The 17,627-nt window shown below is 37.3% G+C and overlaps 1 protein-coding gene across 1 annotated transcript in view; it reads left to right on the top strand.

Moving 5' to 3' along the window:
• LOC133727879 (uncharacterized) overlaps positions 1–17,627 on the top strand; it is a 36,278-nt gene continuing 18,651 nt past the window's right edge. Inside the window, exons 1-8 of the mRNA XM_062155294.1 lie at positions 1–226; positions 343–452; positions 552–627; positions 748–890; positions 1,161–1,247; positions 1,681–1,764; positions 2,147–2,354; positions 3,123–3,208. Coding sequence (XP_062011278.1) covers positions 200–226; positions 343–452; positions 552–627; positions 748–890; positions 1,161–1,247; positions 1,681–1,764; positions 2,147–2,354; positions 3,123–3,208 — 821 coding nt within the window. The 5' untranslated portion in view covers positions 1–199. The remainder of the gene's footprint in view (positions 227–342; positions 453–551; positions 628–747; positions 891–1,160; positions 1,248–1,680; positions 1,765–2,146; positions 2,355–3,122; positions 3,209–17,627) is intronic.

The raw sequence follows: 17,627 nt of genomic DNA, 5'->3' as shown, positions 1-17,627 counted from the left end.
GGTATATGATTCAAATCTTAAACTTGTTCTGTTTGGGCCATAGGTTCCCCTACCAATAAAAACACTTCAGTCTAAAAATGGCGGGAGAAGTTTCCCTTTCACAGGTAATGTCTTGATCAAAAAAGACTCGAACCGGTTCTTCTCCAAAGTCCCAAACTCTACAGACCGTCTCAACAGCAGAGCAACCAGAAACGTCAAAATGTCGTCTATGCAGGCCATTCTCAAGGTGACAAAACCATCTTCTTCTTTTTCACAAATTAAAGTTTCGATTTTTACACCAATATTTTTGTTGGGTAAAGCAAATTATCTCTCCCTGTCTTCATCTTCCTGTGTTGGGTACAGAAATATGGGTTTTCTTCATTTCGGCCATACCAAAAGAAAGTGATTGAGAAAATCATAGCAGGAAGGGACTCTTTGATTGTCATGGCCACCGGAAGTGGCAAGTCTTTGTGGTAAGAATTCCCTCTAAATTTGATTTCCACTGTTTTGAAATATTGGGTTTATTTCATATGCAAATTTTAAAGCTTGAAAGTGGTTTAATTTGATTTCAGCTATCAAGTGCCTCCTTTGGTTGTTGGAAAGACTGGTGTGGTTGTGAGCCCTCTTTTATCCTTAATGCAAGATCAGGTGAACTAGTTTTGTTGGTGTTTTTGATTAATGCTCAATGAGTCTGAACATAAACAGAAATGTCTTGTGAAACAGACCCAAATTGCATGTCAGTAATATGTGTTTAATTTTGATGTAAAGGTAATGGCTTTGAAACAAAGAGGGATCAGAGCTGAGTATATGGGTAGTAGTCAAACTGATAGCACTGTCCAGAGCCGAGCCGAGAGTGGTCAATTTGATATCTTGTACATGACCCCTGAAAAGGCATGTAAGATTCCTGACAGGTAAATTTATATGTACTTGTACATGTGTGTATTACACATTACAAACATAAGCTGGGAGGGATGGACTGGTGGAATTGGGACTATTATTCTCATGATTTTGCATGAAAGTCTATGTCCATAATGCAGATTTTAGTCATAGGTGGAAGTAATCTAGGGGTTATAACTTATAGCGATGTGCAATATCATATTCTATTTTTCATGGTATTTCTCAAAAATTCATGTTCTGTTTACTTACAGAAGTTAGTATCTGTGTTATACATTTCTTTGCAGCTTCTGGTCAAAATTACTAAGGGCTGGAATCTGCCTGTTTGCTGTTGATGAAGCACACTGCATATCGGAGTGGGGCCATGATTTCAGGTTATTGTTACTATCTACTAATCATTTAAGTAAGTCTTAATGGATTGATTTGCGTAGTCTTAAAATTTTGAACATTTGGGCTTCTGGTTGGTAAAAAGTTTATTTTTTGGGGATCCTTCTCAGTTGTTAGACTGCATTATCATCCAGTGTTGAAATGTCAAACCTGTCTTGCTAAGAAATACCGATGAGTTCACTAAAGTTGATGTGTTTGATTACTAATGCTACTTTAGTTTGCAGCTGAAGTTTCTTTTTCTTTTGGGGGTGGCTCATGGACTAGTTTCTTGTTTCCAAACTTCCCATTTTTATCCATGTAATCCTTACAAGAGTGTGTTTTTGGTCATCTCCTAGAGCTCCATGTGTGGACATTGTTTCTTGTGTATTTATCGTTTTTCTGTTGTCGTCCCCTGAGGATTTCTATTTGTGGACTCTACAGGATGGACTACAAGCGATTGGACAAGTTACGTGGCATTCTTGTTGGTGTCCCATTTATTGGCTTAACTGCAACTGCTACTAAAAAGTAGGTTTCTCTTCTATTCATAGTATCACTTCATTTTGCTTAATGTCCTCAGAATTCCACCAATAAAAAGCACTTCTATTGCCTTAGAAAGTTTAGATATATCATATCATAACATAATCCTTTCAGAACTTTGCCCAGCAGAACAACCGTAGAAAGTGAGCTTCTGTTTAATTATAGTAATGATATTTTCTGAGGTTAGAGGATAATAGTATAGATTTCACTCGACTCTTTGACAATCTTTCATAACATTATATATGCTGTTTATATGTCCAGATAATCCTGGACTAGACACTATTTGCTATCCACATTAGTTTGCCTTCAAGTTTTATTTTGTGTTGGTGAGACTCCAGTAATTATTCTTTTCTTATATTTATGATGTCAGGGTTCAAATGGACATTGTTAATTCCTTGAAGATGAAAAACCCATATTACAGAATAGGCTCCTTTGATCGTGGAAATCTGTTCTATGGTGTCAAGTTATTCAATCGGACTCAATCATTTGTTCATGAACTAGCTCAAGAAGTTTCCAAATTTGTACGCACAGATGGTTCAACTATAATTTACTGCACGACAATTAAAGACGTTTATCAGGTGCATACCTTATCTGCTTAATTTTATGATTGATTTACGCACTTTAATATGGGACATTCTATCCTGAAACAGTCCTCAAGGTTCCTTAATAGGCTATTGTTCAGGACTGCAACCTTATGACTGAGGATAAATTCAACTCCCCAAGGGATAGTAAAAGTTGTGTCTTTTATTGTCTGGGACATGGTTTCAATTTAACAAACGATGATGGTATTTAGGAATACAGCTTAGTTGAGATAGTTTTATGGAACTTAATATCTCTTTACTAGACCTTATGAGACATGGAACTTCAAAATTTGCGGGGTACCTACTCTGTTTATGCAAAAGTTTCCATGAGTACTTATTTTCATACAAAAGTCTACCAAGTATTTATTTGTAACAATGCAACCTGGTCAAAGTATAATATGGGATAGCATGTCTACCTGACAGGGTATTCATAACAGAAGAAAGTGATCTTAACTTCATGAACAAGGATGTTTTCGTTAATATGTTCCTGTTCTGCACGAGTTAATTGGAATAGTGAAGTTTCCTTAAAATAAGGCTTTGCCCTATAACTTAGTTATGATTTTTATTTGAATCCAAAATATCCAACATTTTGTAGCTATAGAACTATCACCTTTAAACATATTTATTGTTAGGCATCTTTTAGTCCACATCATCTCATGTTTCTGATAAGTTTTGTCAATGCCTTGTGTTGTTCCTACATGTATCTTGTCAAAGAACGTATTTTTTCTTTTCTTTTAAGTGTTTGTTATGACCCTATTGTACTAGGTATTCATTTCACTGCAGGAGGTGGGCATTAAGGCTGGAATCTACCATAGTGAGATGGATAATAAAGCTCGTGCCGAATCCCATAGGTTCTCACCCTTAGTCCATGTGTATTTAGCGTAGGAATCATAAATGTTCCCTCTGCTGTTACTAAAACTCTGGAGCACTGCATCCTTCCCTTTCTTACTCTTGCATTGCATTAAACTAGACTTGATTCTTGTCATACTCACTGAGCTTATTATTGATTTTCCATAGATTATTTATAAGAGATGAAGTAGATGTCATGGTTGCTACTATTGCTTTCGGCATGGGTATTGATAAGCCAAACATAAGACAAGTAATCCATTATGGCTGCCCAAAGAGTTTGGAGTCTTATTACCAGGAAAGTGGACGATGTGGTAGAGATGGTATGGCTTCTGTCTGCTGGCTCTATTACACAAGAAGCGACCTCACAAAAGCTGAATTTTATGCTGGAGAGTGTCAAACAGTAAGTCCCCATGCTGTGAAGATCTGTTACTAAATTTCCCGGTAGTTATTTTCCCTGTAATTGCAATGATGCATCAAAATCTGCTTTGAGTTGGGAATTTGTAACCAGTTGCTTATTTGGAAGGAGGAAGGGCCTAGTTGGCTCTTTCCTAGTGGCCAAGTAGTTGTAAGTTCCATTAATGATTAAGAATGCCTGTTGCCTAATGAGTTTTTGTGTGCTGCTTTTCACCAGGAAAGTCGACGAAGAGCTGTTATAAAGTCGTTGAGGGCAGTACAACAATATTGCGTATCAACAACTTGCAGAAGGAAGTTCTTGCTTGGTTACTTTGGGGAAATCTTTCCATCTGATAAATGTGGTCTGTGTCTGATTTTATTATCAGATTCCCTGTGTGCAACTCCCCTTTATTTCTGTTTGACTCTCAATTTGCATTTGTAGTATAATATTGTCTGCCTAGTTTATTTACCGCTAGCTTTTGATACTAGCTGTTTAAATTAAAATATTAGAACGAGAAAAATTGGTTAGAGCTTTAGCATCATACGGTTCATACCAGATGCATTAGTGTTCCTCTGCAAATAATCTATTAACTCAATCTGTAGTTGATTATATTGTCTTTGTAGGTAATTGTGATAATTGTATTTCCCCAAAGAAGGAGATGGACATGTCTAGAGAAGCATATCTTCTAATGGCTTGCATTCAATCATGTCGGGGTACATGCGGTCTGAATATGCCTGTAGATATTCTTCGTGGCTCTCGGGTAAGTTTTTATATAACCAATGATTGAATATTTCTTGTGTTCATTAAGAATTGCTGAAATTTTGTGTTGATTGGCACGGTTTTGTACAGTTTCTATCTTTTTAAGTTCTGTTACTAAGAGCTCCTACTCTTGAAGTTCCTGTTTAAGCGTTCATCCTTTTATAATTGATGCCTTTTCCAAATTTTATGTGGTTATGTGTCTTACTCTTACTGGTACTGATCTTTCACTGTGGCATACAGGCCAAAAAGATTCTTGCTGCCGAATATGACAAGCTTCCACTGCATGGACATGGGAAAGACTATTCTGCAAATTGGTGGAAAACACTTGCTTACCAATTAATCTCTTATGGTACAGTAGGGAAGCATTTTGAATATATGGTGAACTGTAATTTATGCATCCCAGAATTCATATCAATTCTTAATATTCTATTAGCTGGGCTTAGGGATGGTGAAAGTGCCATAGGGTACCCATTGGACATCCACAATCATCAACTGTGTTCCCTCCCTCTCTTCCGCCCTATAGGGAGTAGGAGATTGGGAGATTGATGGTAACTGGTGTGTTCCCGCTGTGTATTTTAGCAATCTCTAGCTGGGTTCATTGCTTGCAGTATAATGTTTGACTCCTTAATACTGGAGGCATATGAATATTTGACTCCTTAATCTGTCAATGCTTGCATCTAGTGGTAGTTTGATGAATTCAACTATTGAGTGTTATGTGTACTGTGCTTAAAGTTGTTGCTTGTCATGAAGTATTCAAACTGCAGAACTACTGTAAAGTACAGATTGTGATGCCTGCCAGTTTCTGTTTTTTACTTTGACCTAAACTCTCCATTCTTGCATCCTGTTTCATATCCATTGTCATAAATTTAAGTAGAACATTACAATTCGATGAGTTCCATTGCAGTATACGTGGGTTCATTTATTATTTCATCTGCTTTATCTGGGTAAAGCATTTATTATTTCATACAATAGTACGTTGAGTTCTTGCCCTGAATGAACTGTCCAAAGTTATATTTGTTTTTCTGCTCTGTGTTCTGGTTTAAATAATACAATTAAGTGTTCAGTTTATAAGTGCAAATTGCTACTTTCTACAGGTTATTTGATGGAGATATACAGAAATGTAAGGTAAGCTATTCATTTATTTTTCTGAAACTTTACAACGAATCTTTTTCAAATATTTCTTCTTCTTCTTTTTTTCAATTAAAATTTGTTTCATAAAACCCCAAGATGAAATCAAGAACCTTTGTTTTTCATGCCCCAGTGTCAGTCGGAAAGGGGAGCAATTTCTAAGTTCTGCTGGACCTGATCATCAACCGCCTCTAGTGTTGCCAGTGACCAGTGAAATGGTAGATGATGAGGACAATAAAAGTACATCAGGAGAGAAAGAGATGAAAATGTATGGAGTAGAAAGGTTGAATCTTCGGAAGAGTAGGTCTCGCCATTGATGCGAGTAGCTGCCCCCATTCTCTTCCTTTACTGTGTTTCTATGTGTATTTGATTGCTTTACTGTGTTTCTATGTGTATTTGATTGTTCTTCAATGCTTGATTAGTTTATCGGCTCTGTATATGATTTCAGTTAGTTGATTGGAGATTACTGTTTCTTAGTTTCTGCTGGATTCTCTATCCGAGTACAACTCTATATATATGATTTCAGTTATTTGATTGGAGATTACTGTTTCTTAGTTTCTGCTGGATTTTCTATTGATACTAGTTTCATATATCTCAATGCTGGGTCGTTCTGAGTTTCGATTCAAAGACCTGACTGATGTCCATGATCCTTGGCCTCCCTACTAATCCCATTTGAACAAAAAAATCAATCCGGTACAAGCTCAATGTGCAATCAGAGATGGTTTGAACGTTTTGAGTGTTGATGAGCATCCTCTCGAATACCACTTCATTGTCCATGCAAGTTTCAAAAGCTAGAGGTCTTTAGGTTTAATTACTTGCTAAGAATCTGTATGTGTGTGTTAGATCATTATGTATTGATTGACATTAAGCTTCAGTTTGGAACATTTGGATCTCCACAATCCACATTACTTCCTCAATGTGATTACATTGTTGTCCATGTTGCCCACTTGCCCTTTTACTATGACGGCAACACTAGAGGAACCTGGGTAATGTCATCTATATATTACCAGTCACTAGATACCATTTTGAACCTTAGTAGTTCAAAATGGGTAAAATTGAATGACCACAGAAGTAAAACTGAAGAGATATAAATTTTGGGAGAATGAAATTCACTCTCTTTCTTTTTTGGGAAAAATGCACCAACAGTGTCCGGACACTGTGAGGACTGTCAAAATGATACATGAACTTACAAAGTTATCAATGTGATACCTGGACTCATTTTTTCGTATCAACATCGTACCTACGACCAAATTCCGTCACGGAATCGTTAAATTCAAGGGTAAAATTATCTTATTACAAATTTTTATTAAAAAAAAAAAAACAGAAGAAATTTCTTATTTCTTCTCTCTCTCCTCTCACTCTCCTTCTCTCCTCGCCAACACCACCGCAACCAACACCAGACCACACCAGTCGATCAGTTCAACCAACACCACCGCCGTGCCCATCGAGCCCATTCCCTTTCTCGATCTCCGGCGAAACCCTTCTTCTTCACCCTCGTCCTCTTCAGCAATGGGCAACCTAACCCCCTACATCCTCGTTTTCCAGACCTCGTCGGCCTCTGACTTCACTCTCAATTCGCTGGCCTACAATTTGCTCTGATTGAACCCAAAATCCCCGGCTTAGCTCAGAGGGACGACCAATTCAGTGATGGGGCTTCACCCATTTACACACTCTCTTCGCCCAATGGGTTTTGGTCCAAGCATCGCGACGATGTCAGCTACAATCAGCTCCAGAAGGCACTCAAATTGATTGGAAATTATTGAATATATGCTTGCCCAATGGGTTTGAGATTGGTATAGATCACTTTTGTGTGTTGTGTTTCGTTTGATGAGTTTTATGGGTGATTAGAGTTTGAATTGGATCTTATAATTTGATGGAGGGGTTGTTGAGTTTCTCTATGTGTGGTTGTTGATGTCGGGAATGACAGATGCGGTGTTGCATGTCAGGAATGACGGAGAGGTTGTTCATGTGGTTGTTGATGGTGTGGAGGTGGTGTTGCATGTCGGGAGTGACGGAGAGAATGGCGGGGTGGGATTGGAGCTGTGATTTGAGAGTGGAGGGCTGGCGGGGTCTGAGTTTCTGATCAATGGTGTATACAAGGAGGTCGGAGGAGAGAACGAGAGTGGTGGTGGCTAAGCCGTCGGCGGCGGCGGGGGTGAACTTGGATGAGCAGTTCAACAGGCGGAGCAGGGTGAGGAGGTGCCTGCTGTGATTCACCGTGGCCGTAATCGCTTAAGGCGGCGCCGGTGTTCTTCAAGGCCATGACGTAGCCGGAATGGCCCGCTACTGAGATGATTTGAATCTTGATGATTCAAATCAGGGGAAGAACTCCGAAGAAGAAACCAAAAAAGAAGAAGAAGAAGAAAGAAAGAAATAAAGAAAGAAAGAAAAAAGAAAAAAGAAAGAAAGAAAGAAGAAAGAAAGAAAAAACTTTTGAGGGTAAATCGGTCTTTTTGTCTTCATTAAGTGACTCACGTGCGTGGCACGTGCAAAATTTAACGATTCCGTGACCGAATTTGGTCGTAGGTATGATGTTGATACGAAAAAATGAGTCCAGGTATCACATTGATAACTTTGTAAGTTCAGGTATCATTTTGACAGTCATCACAGTGTCCGGACAATGTTGGTGCATTTTTCCCTTCTTTTTTTGGTTGAAGTTCTTATAAAAATACAAAGTTTAAGTTATTAAAGACAAAATTGAAGTTACTAGAAAAGGAAACAAGGAGTGCGAATTGTAAAATGAGGAGCTTATATTTCACTCCCTTAAATTTTGGAAGGGGCATAATGGGATATATTACAAAGTTTTGAAGAGGTCTCGCTCACATGCTAAATGTGGAGGTATAAATAGAAACACTCTTTTTAGTAGGGCAATGTTGGATTCAAAAACTTCCTAAAATTGTTAGAGGTCCAAATACCATTATGAGAGGTATGAATAGAACTCCCTATTTCTAAGATAACATTTTTTGAGAAAAAAAGAATATTATACAATCTTAAACTTGGTTCTGTTTTGGGCCATAGGATAAAAACCCTCGGTCTAAAAATGGCGGGAGAAGTTGCCCTTAATAATATCAAAATCAATTAATGTATTTTCCTCCATTATATTTAGAGTTTTTTTATTGGAACCTCCAAATTTACTCACTTGACCTCTTATGTTTTTCTACACCTCCTATCAAATCTTCATATACTAAATTTACTCACTAAACCTCACTAAAGTTCCTCAAATAACCACACTCATATAATTTGCAAACAAGCTATTATCTTTAAAATAAAAAACTTAGTCATTTTCATGATTTAATTACTCTATAAATCTTAATTACATATCCATTCCTTAATCAGACAACATAAATCTCTTTTTCAATAAAAAACATGTACATTTGCAAGCATAATTAGCTATAATGGGCCACGCTCATTGTACCGCCAAAGGTACTAATTCCAACCAAAGGAATGACATGCAGACACACCGCCAGGCGGGCTACAACCACAACGTCGGATCACCCCCAGGTCACCGCCGACGCGCCGCCACGCGCCGTGCCAAAATGGCATCAGTAGCTCCCAGAGCTGGGAACTGAAGCACATCAGTCCCACATCGAAAACAAGGAGGAGGTCAGCCTCCTCCTCACCTATAAAAGGTTCTCTCCTCTCTCCTCATTAATTACGCATTCAATACTTACCTACTGTTACTTTGTCAACATAAATACATTGACTAACTTAGGCATCGGAGAGTTGAAGACCGCCCAACGCGGTCTCCCTCTGACGCCCTTTGTATTTTACTTGACAGGTAGCGGAGGCTTTGAGAGCACCACAAGTATCGATCCGCCCACCGGATCAGCGTTAACAAAGGTTCAGCTACCGCCGGACTTTTAGACATTAACAAAACAAAAGGGCTAAATACTGGTTACTACCCTGTGGTTTAGGTCCAAAATCAATTCAGTCTCTGGACTTCTAATTTCATAAAAAATACCCCTGTACTTTCAATTTTGATATAATAGGTCCAATTCATTAATATTTTGCTATGGGTTCAACTTATAGTTGGATTATTTGATGAAAAACTTTTTATTTGATAGATTTCTAATAGTGAGACCCACTCCTAAATTGACTATGCATGTCACCTCAACACCACATCATAAAACATAGGTCATATATGAGCCACGTCAACAAGTTAAATGACTCAATTATCGGAAGACTAACAGATTGGACCTATTAGATCAAAATTGAAATTGCAGGGGTGTTTTTGATGAAATTAGAAGTCTAGGGACTGAATTGATTTTGGACATAAACCACAGGGTAATAACCAGTATTTAGCCCAAAACAAAAAATCAAACACAAGGTATTGAGTTTTAAAAATTAATTTCCAATCAACAAGAAAATAACATGAATTATTTTGTGGTTTTTCTTTAACTTTTTTTTTTCCTGTTTTAACTGTGTAAAAAAATGAAAATTAATCGTTTTTTCTTAATGTTTATTTTATTTTCTCTTTTTTCTATACCTGATGATTAATTATTTAAATATTTTATTTAGTTTTTTTTTAATTGCTAGCTCATTTTTTATTTTTTGCAAATATAATGGATAGACTTAGAGTTAGGTCCTAATATGATTTAATTTGTTTTCCCTCACCAATATGCATCCAACATGTTTTCTCATGACCTAGAACACTCTCTCTAGGGTTTACTCGAAAGCTGCCGCTTTCGACAAAATGGCCGGCGACTGTGAATCTCTGACTACGAGGGTGGGAATTTTCTTCTTCCCCTTCTCTGTGATCGATATTGCTACTGGGCAGCGAAGAAATCTGACGTTGATTGGGCTGGATGATGGCTTCGAGGTCGGTTTTGCTCTTGAAATCGACGAAGACTATCGAGCTTGGGTTGTTGCTGGCGTCCAATTTCTGGTGGGATTGAGATTGGGGCGACGACCTATGGTTTTGTCACTGGACCGCGGTACTGGAAAGGGCACCGGTGACCTGGTTTGTTCGGCGGGTGATGGCGACCTTGGCAACAGGGGTAGTGTTGGTCGTGGCGGCCTGCAATGGGAACATATATGGGAGCGCTTTGGTCCGGGTGATACAGCAGCGCCTTGCACGGTGGTGATGGCAAACAAGGATGGTCGCGGTGGCTTCCTTGTCAATGGCCTGAGTAGTCGAATGATAGCGGCGTGGACTGGTGGCGGTGGTGGCCTGGAATCCTGTAGAGGGGGAGTAGATCTCAGCTTTTGGGCCATATGGGCTTACTTTTGGATTGTGGGCTGGGCTCTATTTTCTGGGGCCTGGGCTATTCTAGAATTGAAGGTGGAGGGTGAAGATTCACCCTTTACTTCCATCATTGCTTAAATTTTCATAGGTCGCAAAAACCAGTTGCTCTGAGGATCATTTTAATTTACTTGCTTCGGAGTTTCTAGGTTTTTGTTTGAAATAATGGTGCGTGGACTTTCTAAAATGTGGGTGTACTAGGGGTTTCCTAGGTCTTATTCTTGTTTCAGAATAGGTTTTAGGGTTCCCTAAGGAACGATTCTTTCTGTCGACCCCATAGGGGTGTTTCGTTTATGTACTGCTTGCTGAATATATATAATGAGCTGACCTCTTTTCATAAAAAAAACATGTAAATCATATATATATATATATATACACACACACACACACAGGGCCCTTCCAATAAGGGATCCTTTTTTTTGGTATTTTATAGGGATAGGCATTAGACAAACTTTTTGATTATATTTCGGCATCTCAACCGTTCATTTTTTAGGTCCTAATGTGTGGATCACTTCTGTAAATTTTCAGCCAAATCGGTGATCGTTAAGGCATCCAAAACTGCAATTTACACGAACGGACCGAATCTGTCGAACCAGAACCGTTCGTATTTATAATGGAAAATTGCAGTTTTGGATGCCTTAACGATCATCAAATTGGCTGAAAATTTGCAGAAGTGATCTATACATTAGGACCTAAAAACTGAACGGTTGAGATGTGAAAATATTATCGAAAAGTTTGTCTAATGCCCTATCCCTAGAAAAGACCAAAAAAAGGGATCCCTCACTAGAAGGGCCCTATATATATATATATATATATATATATATATGAATGCTTTAATGAGTATGTAGTGATATTGGAAAATAAAAATAGATAAGGAAAATAATAAAGAATGCGATCTAATATTATTGAATTGGAAAGTGTAAAGAAAATCAATATAATAATTTTTGGGTATAATTATTGTCCTTAATAGTCATTTTATAGTAGGTTATATATGTTATTTAATAATCCATAATAGAGTGAGGTCAAGTGAACAAATTTAGAGATCTCAATAAAAACACTCTTATATTTACAAAAAACCCTCAAAAGACTCGAACCGTTCTTCTCCAAAGTCCCAAACTTTACAGACCGTCTCAACAGAAGAGCAACCAGAAAATGGAATTCGTTTGGTTACTCTGGAACTCGTTTGGAATTCATTTTGTTGACTTTATATGATAATGATTGAAAGTTTTTATGTATGGTCTTCATTCCAACAAAAATGGAATTCATTTGGTTACTCTGGAACAAGCATATCTAGGCATATCATTTGTAGGTACCACACAGTATGTGTGATATTGGCCTATATTCATTCAGGGTTAGCATCTTCTTTAAAATATGGTGCTTGAGTGCTTTGTGTATATTCATACAGTAAGTTTTGATATTTTGAAAAATTGTGTAGCAAACATATAGGGTATAACCATATCTTATTTTTCATGATGAACAGTGCACGTTGAGAGTGCGCAGTGGGTACATCTAAATGTAGGAGGCAAGGAATTTTTAACCACCATTCATATATTGACTCGCGAATCAAGTTCCATGCTTAAGGCGATGTTTAGTGGACGACATAAATTGAAGGAGAAGAATGGGTTTGTCTTGATAAATAGAGATGGGTCATACTTTCTGTACATCCTAAGATGGCTGAGAGACGGAGTAGTTCCAATATTAGAACCCATGTTATATCCAGAACTATTATTGGAAGCCAAATACTATCAACTGGGTAGCATGATTGCTGTAGTTGAGGAGGTTATCCTACAACTAACCAGAAATCAGGCCTGAAAATACGCAAGGATATTTTGGGTAAAAAAAAAAATTCTTGAGGCTTTGATTCCTCCTTGGGTATCAAACTCCGGGTTATTAATCAGGAATAGATTGATTCTTGACAATGAGGTGGGACTCACACCCATTTTAATATCTATATATGTTATTAAACGCAGGAAAAATGATATACTGGAATCATTTCCTTCATTTCCATTATCATTCCAAATAAATAAATGTGTCATCAGTTCTACTACTTATAGATTCTATCTGGAATAGACAAAAGCCATTATAGACTCCGCCCTACAAACAAACCAATAAAAATGTAAGCATGATTGAAAAGGCATGAAGACCCAGTTATAATTTTATGAAGCATCAAACCATTGTTATCAAATACACAACAAAAATACAACCATATGTATCAAGAATCAACAAAAAAATAAGACAATATCAAATCATACACATCCTCTCAAAACCTCGATTAAGATTGTTGACATGGAAAACGCATCAAGAAAACGAATTTGAAACACGCATGATAAACGCCATCAAGCAATAATGTTTATGGATTCTTGTAAGATTAAAGTTTGAATATTGATGTTTAATTTTCAAATACCATGAAGCAGGTTTAACGTTTTTGGTTTTTCAAAATAGAAAATTGTGATTTCATCTTGTCATTGTTTGTTTGTTGATTTCGTGCTTCAATCCCACCATTTATATGTTTTGTAATCTTTGGATGCATACTTAGAGTTATGAGCATATAGTTGTTTCCAGATTAAGATTTGCTAGCGTTCTAGGTCTTAATTGCTAAGTAAAAAATATATAGTTCCTTAGGTAAATCAACATTCAACAATGAGCTTTGCATGATAAGATTAGCATTCTAACTTGTTATCTTTGCTTAAATAGATCAAACTTCCACATGTTCTTAATGCGTTAATATTGTTCTTGTTAGTGATTAGCTACCACTAGTAATTGCATGTTTAATAGGGTTAACTATGGTGCGTTCATCTAGTTAATTTAATTAAGGGAAGTAATAAAGATTTTGTATGCGTTCATCTCTGTTCTTGATTGATTTCTTGATATGACATGTTTGATTTGTGATTTGTGTTTTGAAACCTTGCCAACGTGTTAGTAGTAGTTAATTAAGTCTTCATTCGTTCTATTCATCTACTTCTATCTTGTAATTTTTGTACATGATATATATTTATACTTTAATTCTTTTATTAATTCTTAACGTCTTTTGTAGAATTTACATCCCTTAATCACCGGCTAAGAACGATCCATACTTATTCTTATTACAATTGCAGGTGTTTCAGCTGTCTCGAGAGGGGTTCAATCCAGCTAAATCACGGGGTGTCTCGACCTGCCACTATCGCTATCGGTCTCACTTATCTGTAAGACAAACAAAGGTCAGAGGGAAGACCGGGTGTGCCGGCTTTCAATGCTCTGATGCCTAAGTCAGTATCGTTATAAGATAATGATAATGGAAAGCGATATATAGTAAACAGTTACCTCTTTCGGTCGTTGGAGATGACCTTCATGTAGTGGGTTTGTGGGAGCTTGGTTTCATTTCCATTGGTGTAGGACGTTTGGGGTTCCCGATATCACCCCAAGGGGTATCGGGATCCGTGGCTGGGAGCTCTTTCCTTACTTTGTGATGACTAGATGAGCCTTGTGCTTCCGGTACTTGTGCCTGGGAGGTATATGTATACCAACAGCAGGGTTATATTTTGTGCACTCATTTTGAGCGTGTCAGAGAGATGAACATGTTTGGACTACAAAGATTGAAACTTTGGGAGAAAGAAACCAACCCAGTAAATTGTCGCCATTCATGAGAAACTCCCAGCTCTGCAAATGGGAACGACAAAAAGAAGAGAGGGTCTGAGAGAGAGTCAGTTGAAAACTCAAGGCAACGAAAGATTGAATCTTTCAGCGTGAAGAAGCGAACCTAGTAGTTTCTTCTTCTTAAGAGATGAGAGTCTGAGCCAAGAAAATGAGAGAGAGAGAGACTGAGTTGTTTTAGGTGAGGCTATGATAAGTTAGAAAATGAGTTTGTTTGTGAAGCAAGGCAATAAAATTGGTTAGGAGAAATCAGGTACTAGGTGTTTAGGAGCCTGGTGCTTACAATCACTTGGGAATTTTATCGATAAAAAATGAGATTTTTATCCCCCATAAAATATAGAGCGGGTTTAATTAAAAATGAAAAATAAGTAATGTTCATATGGTCACCAGGTGACGAAGGACTTTTGTGATCAACGACCCTTAGATTTAATCTATTTTCTTTCTCCCATTTACTCCATTCCTCAATTTAACATCTGATAATTTTATTTATGGTGAGGCTATTGCCACCCTATAATTTTCTTTGTTCACATTACTTGCTCATTACACCCTACATTTTAATTTCAATTATTAGATTTACTTATCTAACCCATTTCTCTTTCCAGGAATATCCTCCATCATATGACATATCAAATTAAAAAAGAAATTTTTTTTAATGAAAATTTCTCATTTAATTTATATCAATTAAAAAGACGTCCTAAAATATATTAAAGTTTCCTAATAAAATCATAATTTGATTTACTTCCATTTTTTTTATTTTTTCCATTCAGTTTCAATGTTCGTTTATTTCAATCCATATTAAAAAAAATTAGTAAGTGCTACTATGAGCAATGAAAAAAAGATTGATTTTTTTTTCGTGTTTTAAATTTTTTACTTTCGGTGTTTATAAAGGTATTATAAAGATTTTGATGAAGTTAACACTAATGGTTTTGTGAATTGAATAACGAATTAACGATGAGGACGCAACAAAAAGATCAAAAAGAAAATTGTAATTGAAATTTGGATGGAGAAGATGAAGATTAATGTTATCAGAAGAGAAATTAAGTACTTTTGTATTTAATTAGTTATGTATTTAGTTTTCCTTAAAGATTTAAATTTTAAAATATGCATTCAACATGATAAGCATGCGACGTCCTCTCTGCCTAATTCTCTCAAACCCTAGCCGCCATGGCTAGGGATCTAAGCAACGCCGGCCGGCGTTACCACCAAGGGGAATCTCCCTATCCGCCTCTCGCTGCCTCCTCGCGGTGACCCAATGTAGACTTCGTCCATCAAGCTCTCCACCAAGTTTCCTCTCCACAGTCTTTAGGGAGAGGGATGGATTTACAACCACCGGAATCTCGCGCTGGAGTACACTAACTGGGGTGGTTTTCAGTCTGGATCCGGGTCGAATCCGACCAAATAGAGCATGACTCAAAGCCGCTGTTGGGCTGCCAAGGGCAACGAGGATTGGTTCAACCTGGACGGGAACGATGCTGATGCAAACAGTTCGCTCATGGCAGGAGCGAGGATTCACAGCCCAGTGGTCGACGACGTCAGGCTTCAAGGCTGCGATGGCGGCGACTCAATGCTACATCCAAGAAGTGATGGGTGGGACGATTCGGGGGTTTCAACCTGAGGAGGAGACCCTCCGCCTGATGTTTCGAAAACGAGGTGGCTTGCTTCCCATATGTGCAGCGGCGGTGCTGGCTGGGGAAGTGACCGGAACAGACAAGGGAAGACCGATTGTGAGATGGGTGCCTAGATCACTTTTGTGGCCCAACTCACCTTGGTGGCCCAAATCTTGGGTGTTGAGGTCTAATGGGCTGTGGTTGCCCAAAATAGTTGCCTTTTGGACCTGGACCCTTTTCTGGATCAAGTTGAGGAAGAACTCGGGTTCTTCTGGGTTTCGCATTTGGGATCCTGGAGGAAGAAATTAGCCAAACCTCCCTGCCTCTAGCCATACTGTTTAGGGCAAGGAGAAAATTTAAGTTTTGTTTTATGTTCTGAACTTTGCCTATTTACTATGTTTCTTTTCATAGTGTATAGGCTCGCTTTAAATAAGTGAGCATTGAGTGTCTAATGGGTGGTGCTAGCATACCACGTCCTAAACTTGCCCTAGAGTTGGCAAGGGAATGTATGTATCCGTGCCATTCTGGCTTGAGATGAATGAAATTGATTACATTGATCAAAAAAAAAAAAAATTTAAATTTTAGAAAATTAGTGTACTTATTAGTCATTTTGCATTTGGGTAATATAGTCTTTCAATAATTTAAATATTTGTAGGGTGAACAAAGAAAAGAAAATGGTAGGGTGGCAATAGCTGCACCCTTTTATTTATTTACTTTTGTATATAATATTTTGAATTTGAAATAGCAACTTAAAAGAGTGTTAATTACAGGATTATGACAATAAATGAATTACGCTTGAATTCACTAATAGTTTTCTTTTATTATTTGATTATTTATCTATTATGAGAAATTTTGTATACAAACATCCTTTTTTTTTTTTTTTCAAACTTTTATATTCCTATTTCAACCCTAAATCCCTTTCCAACCAAGAAAAAAAAAACCCACGCCTTATGTTTTTGATTGCAAATGGAGGAGGCGTGTGATGACGATGAAGGGGAGAAAGAGGGAGAGACGCCTTGCAAGAGGTAGAGAGAAAAAAGAAGGAGGTGGTTGATTAGAAATCCAAATAAAAATTGAAAAACTATTACAAATACAACATGCAGATTTTCAAATGAAAGTTGAAGATCAAAATAAGAGATTGGGAATGATCAGCAGAAAGGTTTAGAAATTTTTGAATAAACATCACATAGATTTTCATTATTAAAAGTAAGGCCAAAATGACCATCACTTATCATTTCGGTACCATCTACATATAGACAAAGTAGACTCGGCGGTTTTGATTGCTTGCAAGTCTCTTCATCTGCTTTTTACATTCTCAAATTTTAAGTGGTAAAGTTGCACACATATTTAATATGAGATGTTATGTCACTCATGTGTCTAGGTTAAGGTTGAGATATGAAACAACAAAGTTGCATTGGTGCATTAATTTAGATATTAAACTTTGATTTCATTCTTGATTGAAAGAAAATAGGTACTGAAAGAAAACTTTGGACATACCACGCACATACCAAAGTAGAAAAATTTATGACGCACCAACAAAGAAAAAGATGAAACTAAATGAAAGGATGTTACAATACTCATTCTAAAGGACTAGTCTTTCTTCCTATTGAAGTAGGTATGACAATCAAAATTCCTCTCAACCTCATATATAGCATTTGATA

This window comes from Rosa rugosa, chromosome 2 (genome assembly GCF_958449725.1).
Source record: "Rosa rugosa chromosome 2, drRosRugo1.1, whole genome shotgun sequence".
Classification (NCBI taxonomy): Eukaryota; Viridiplantae; Streptophyta; class Magnoliopsida; order Rosales; family Rosaceae; genus Rosa; species Rosa rugosa.
This window is presented reverse-complemented; position numbering and strand designations above follow the sequence as displayed.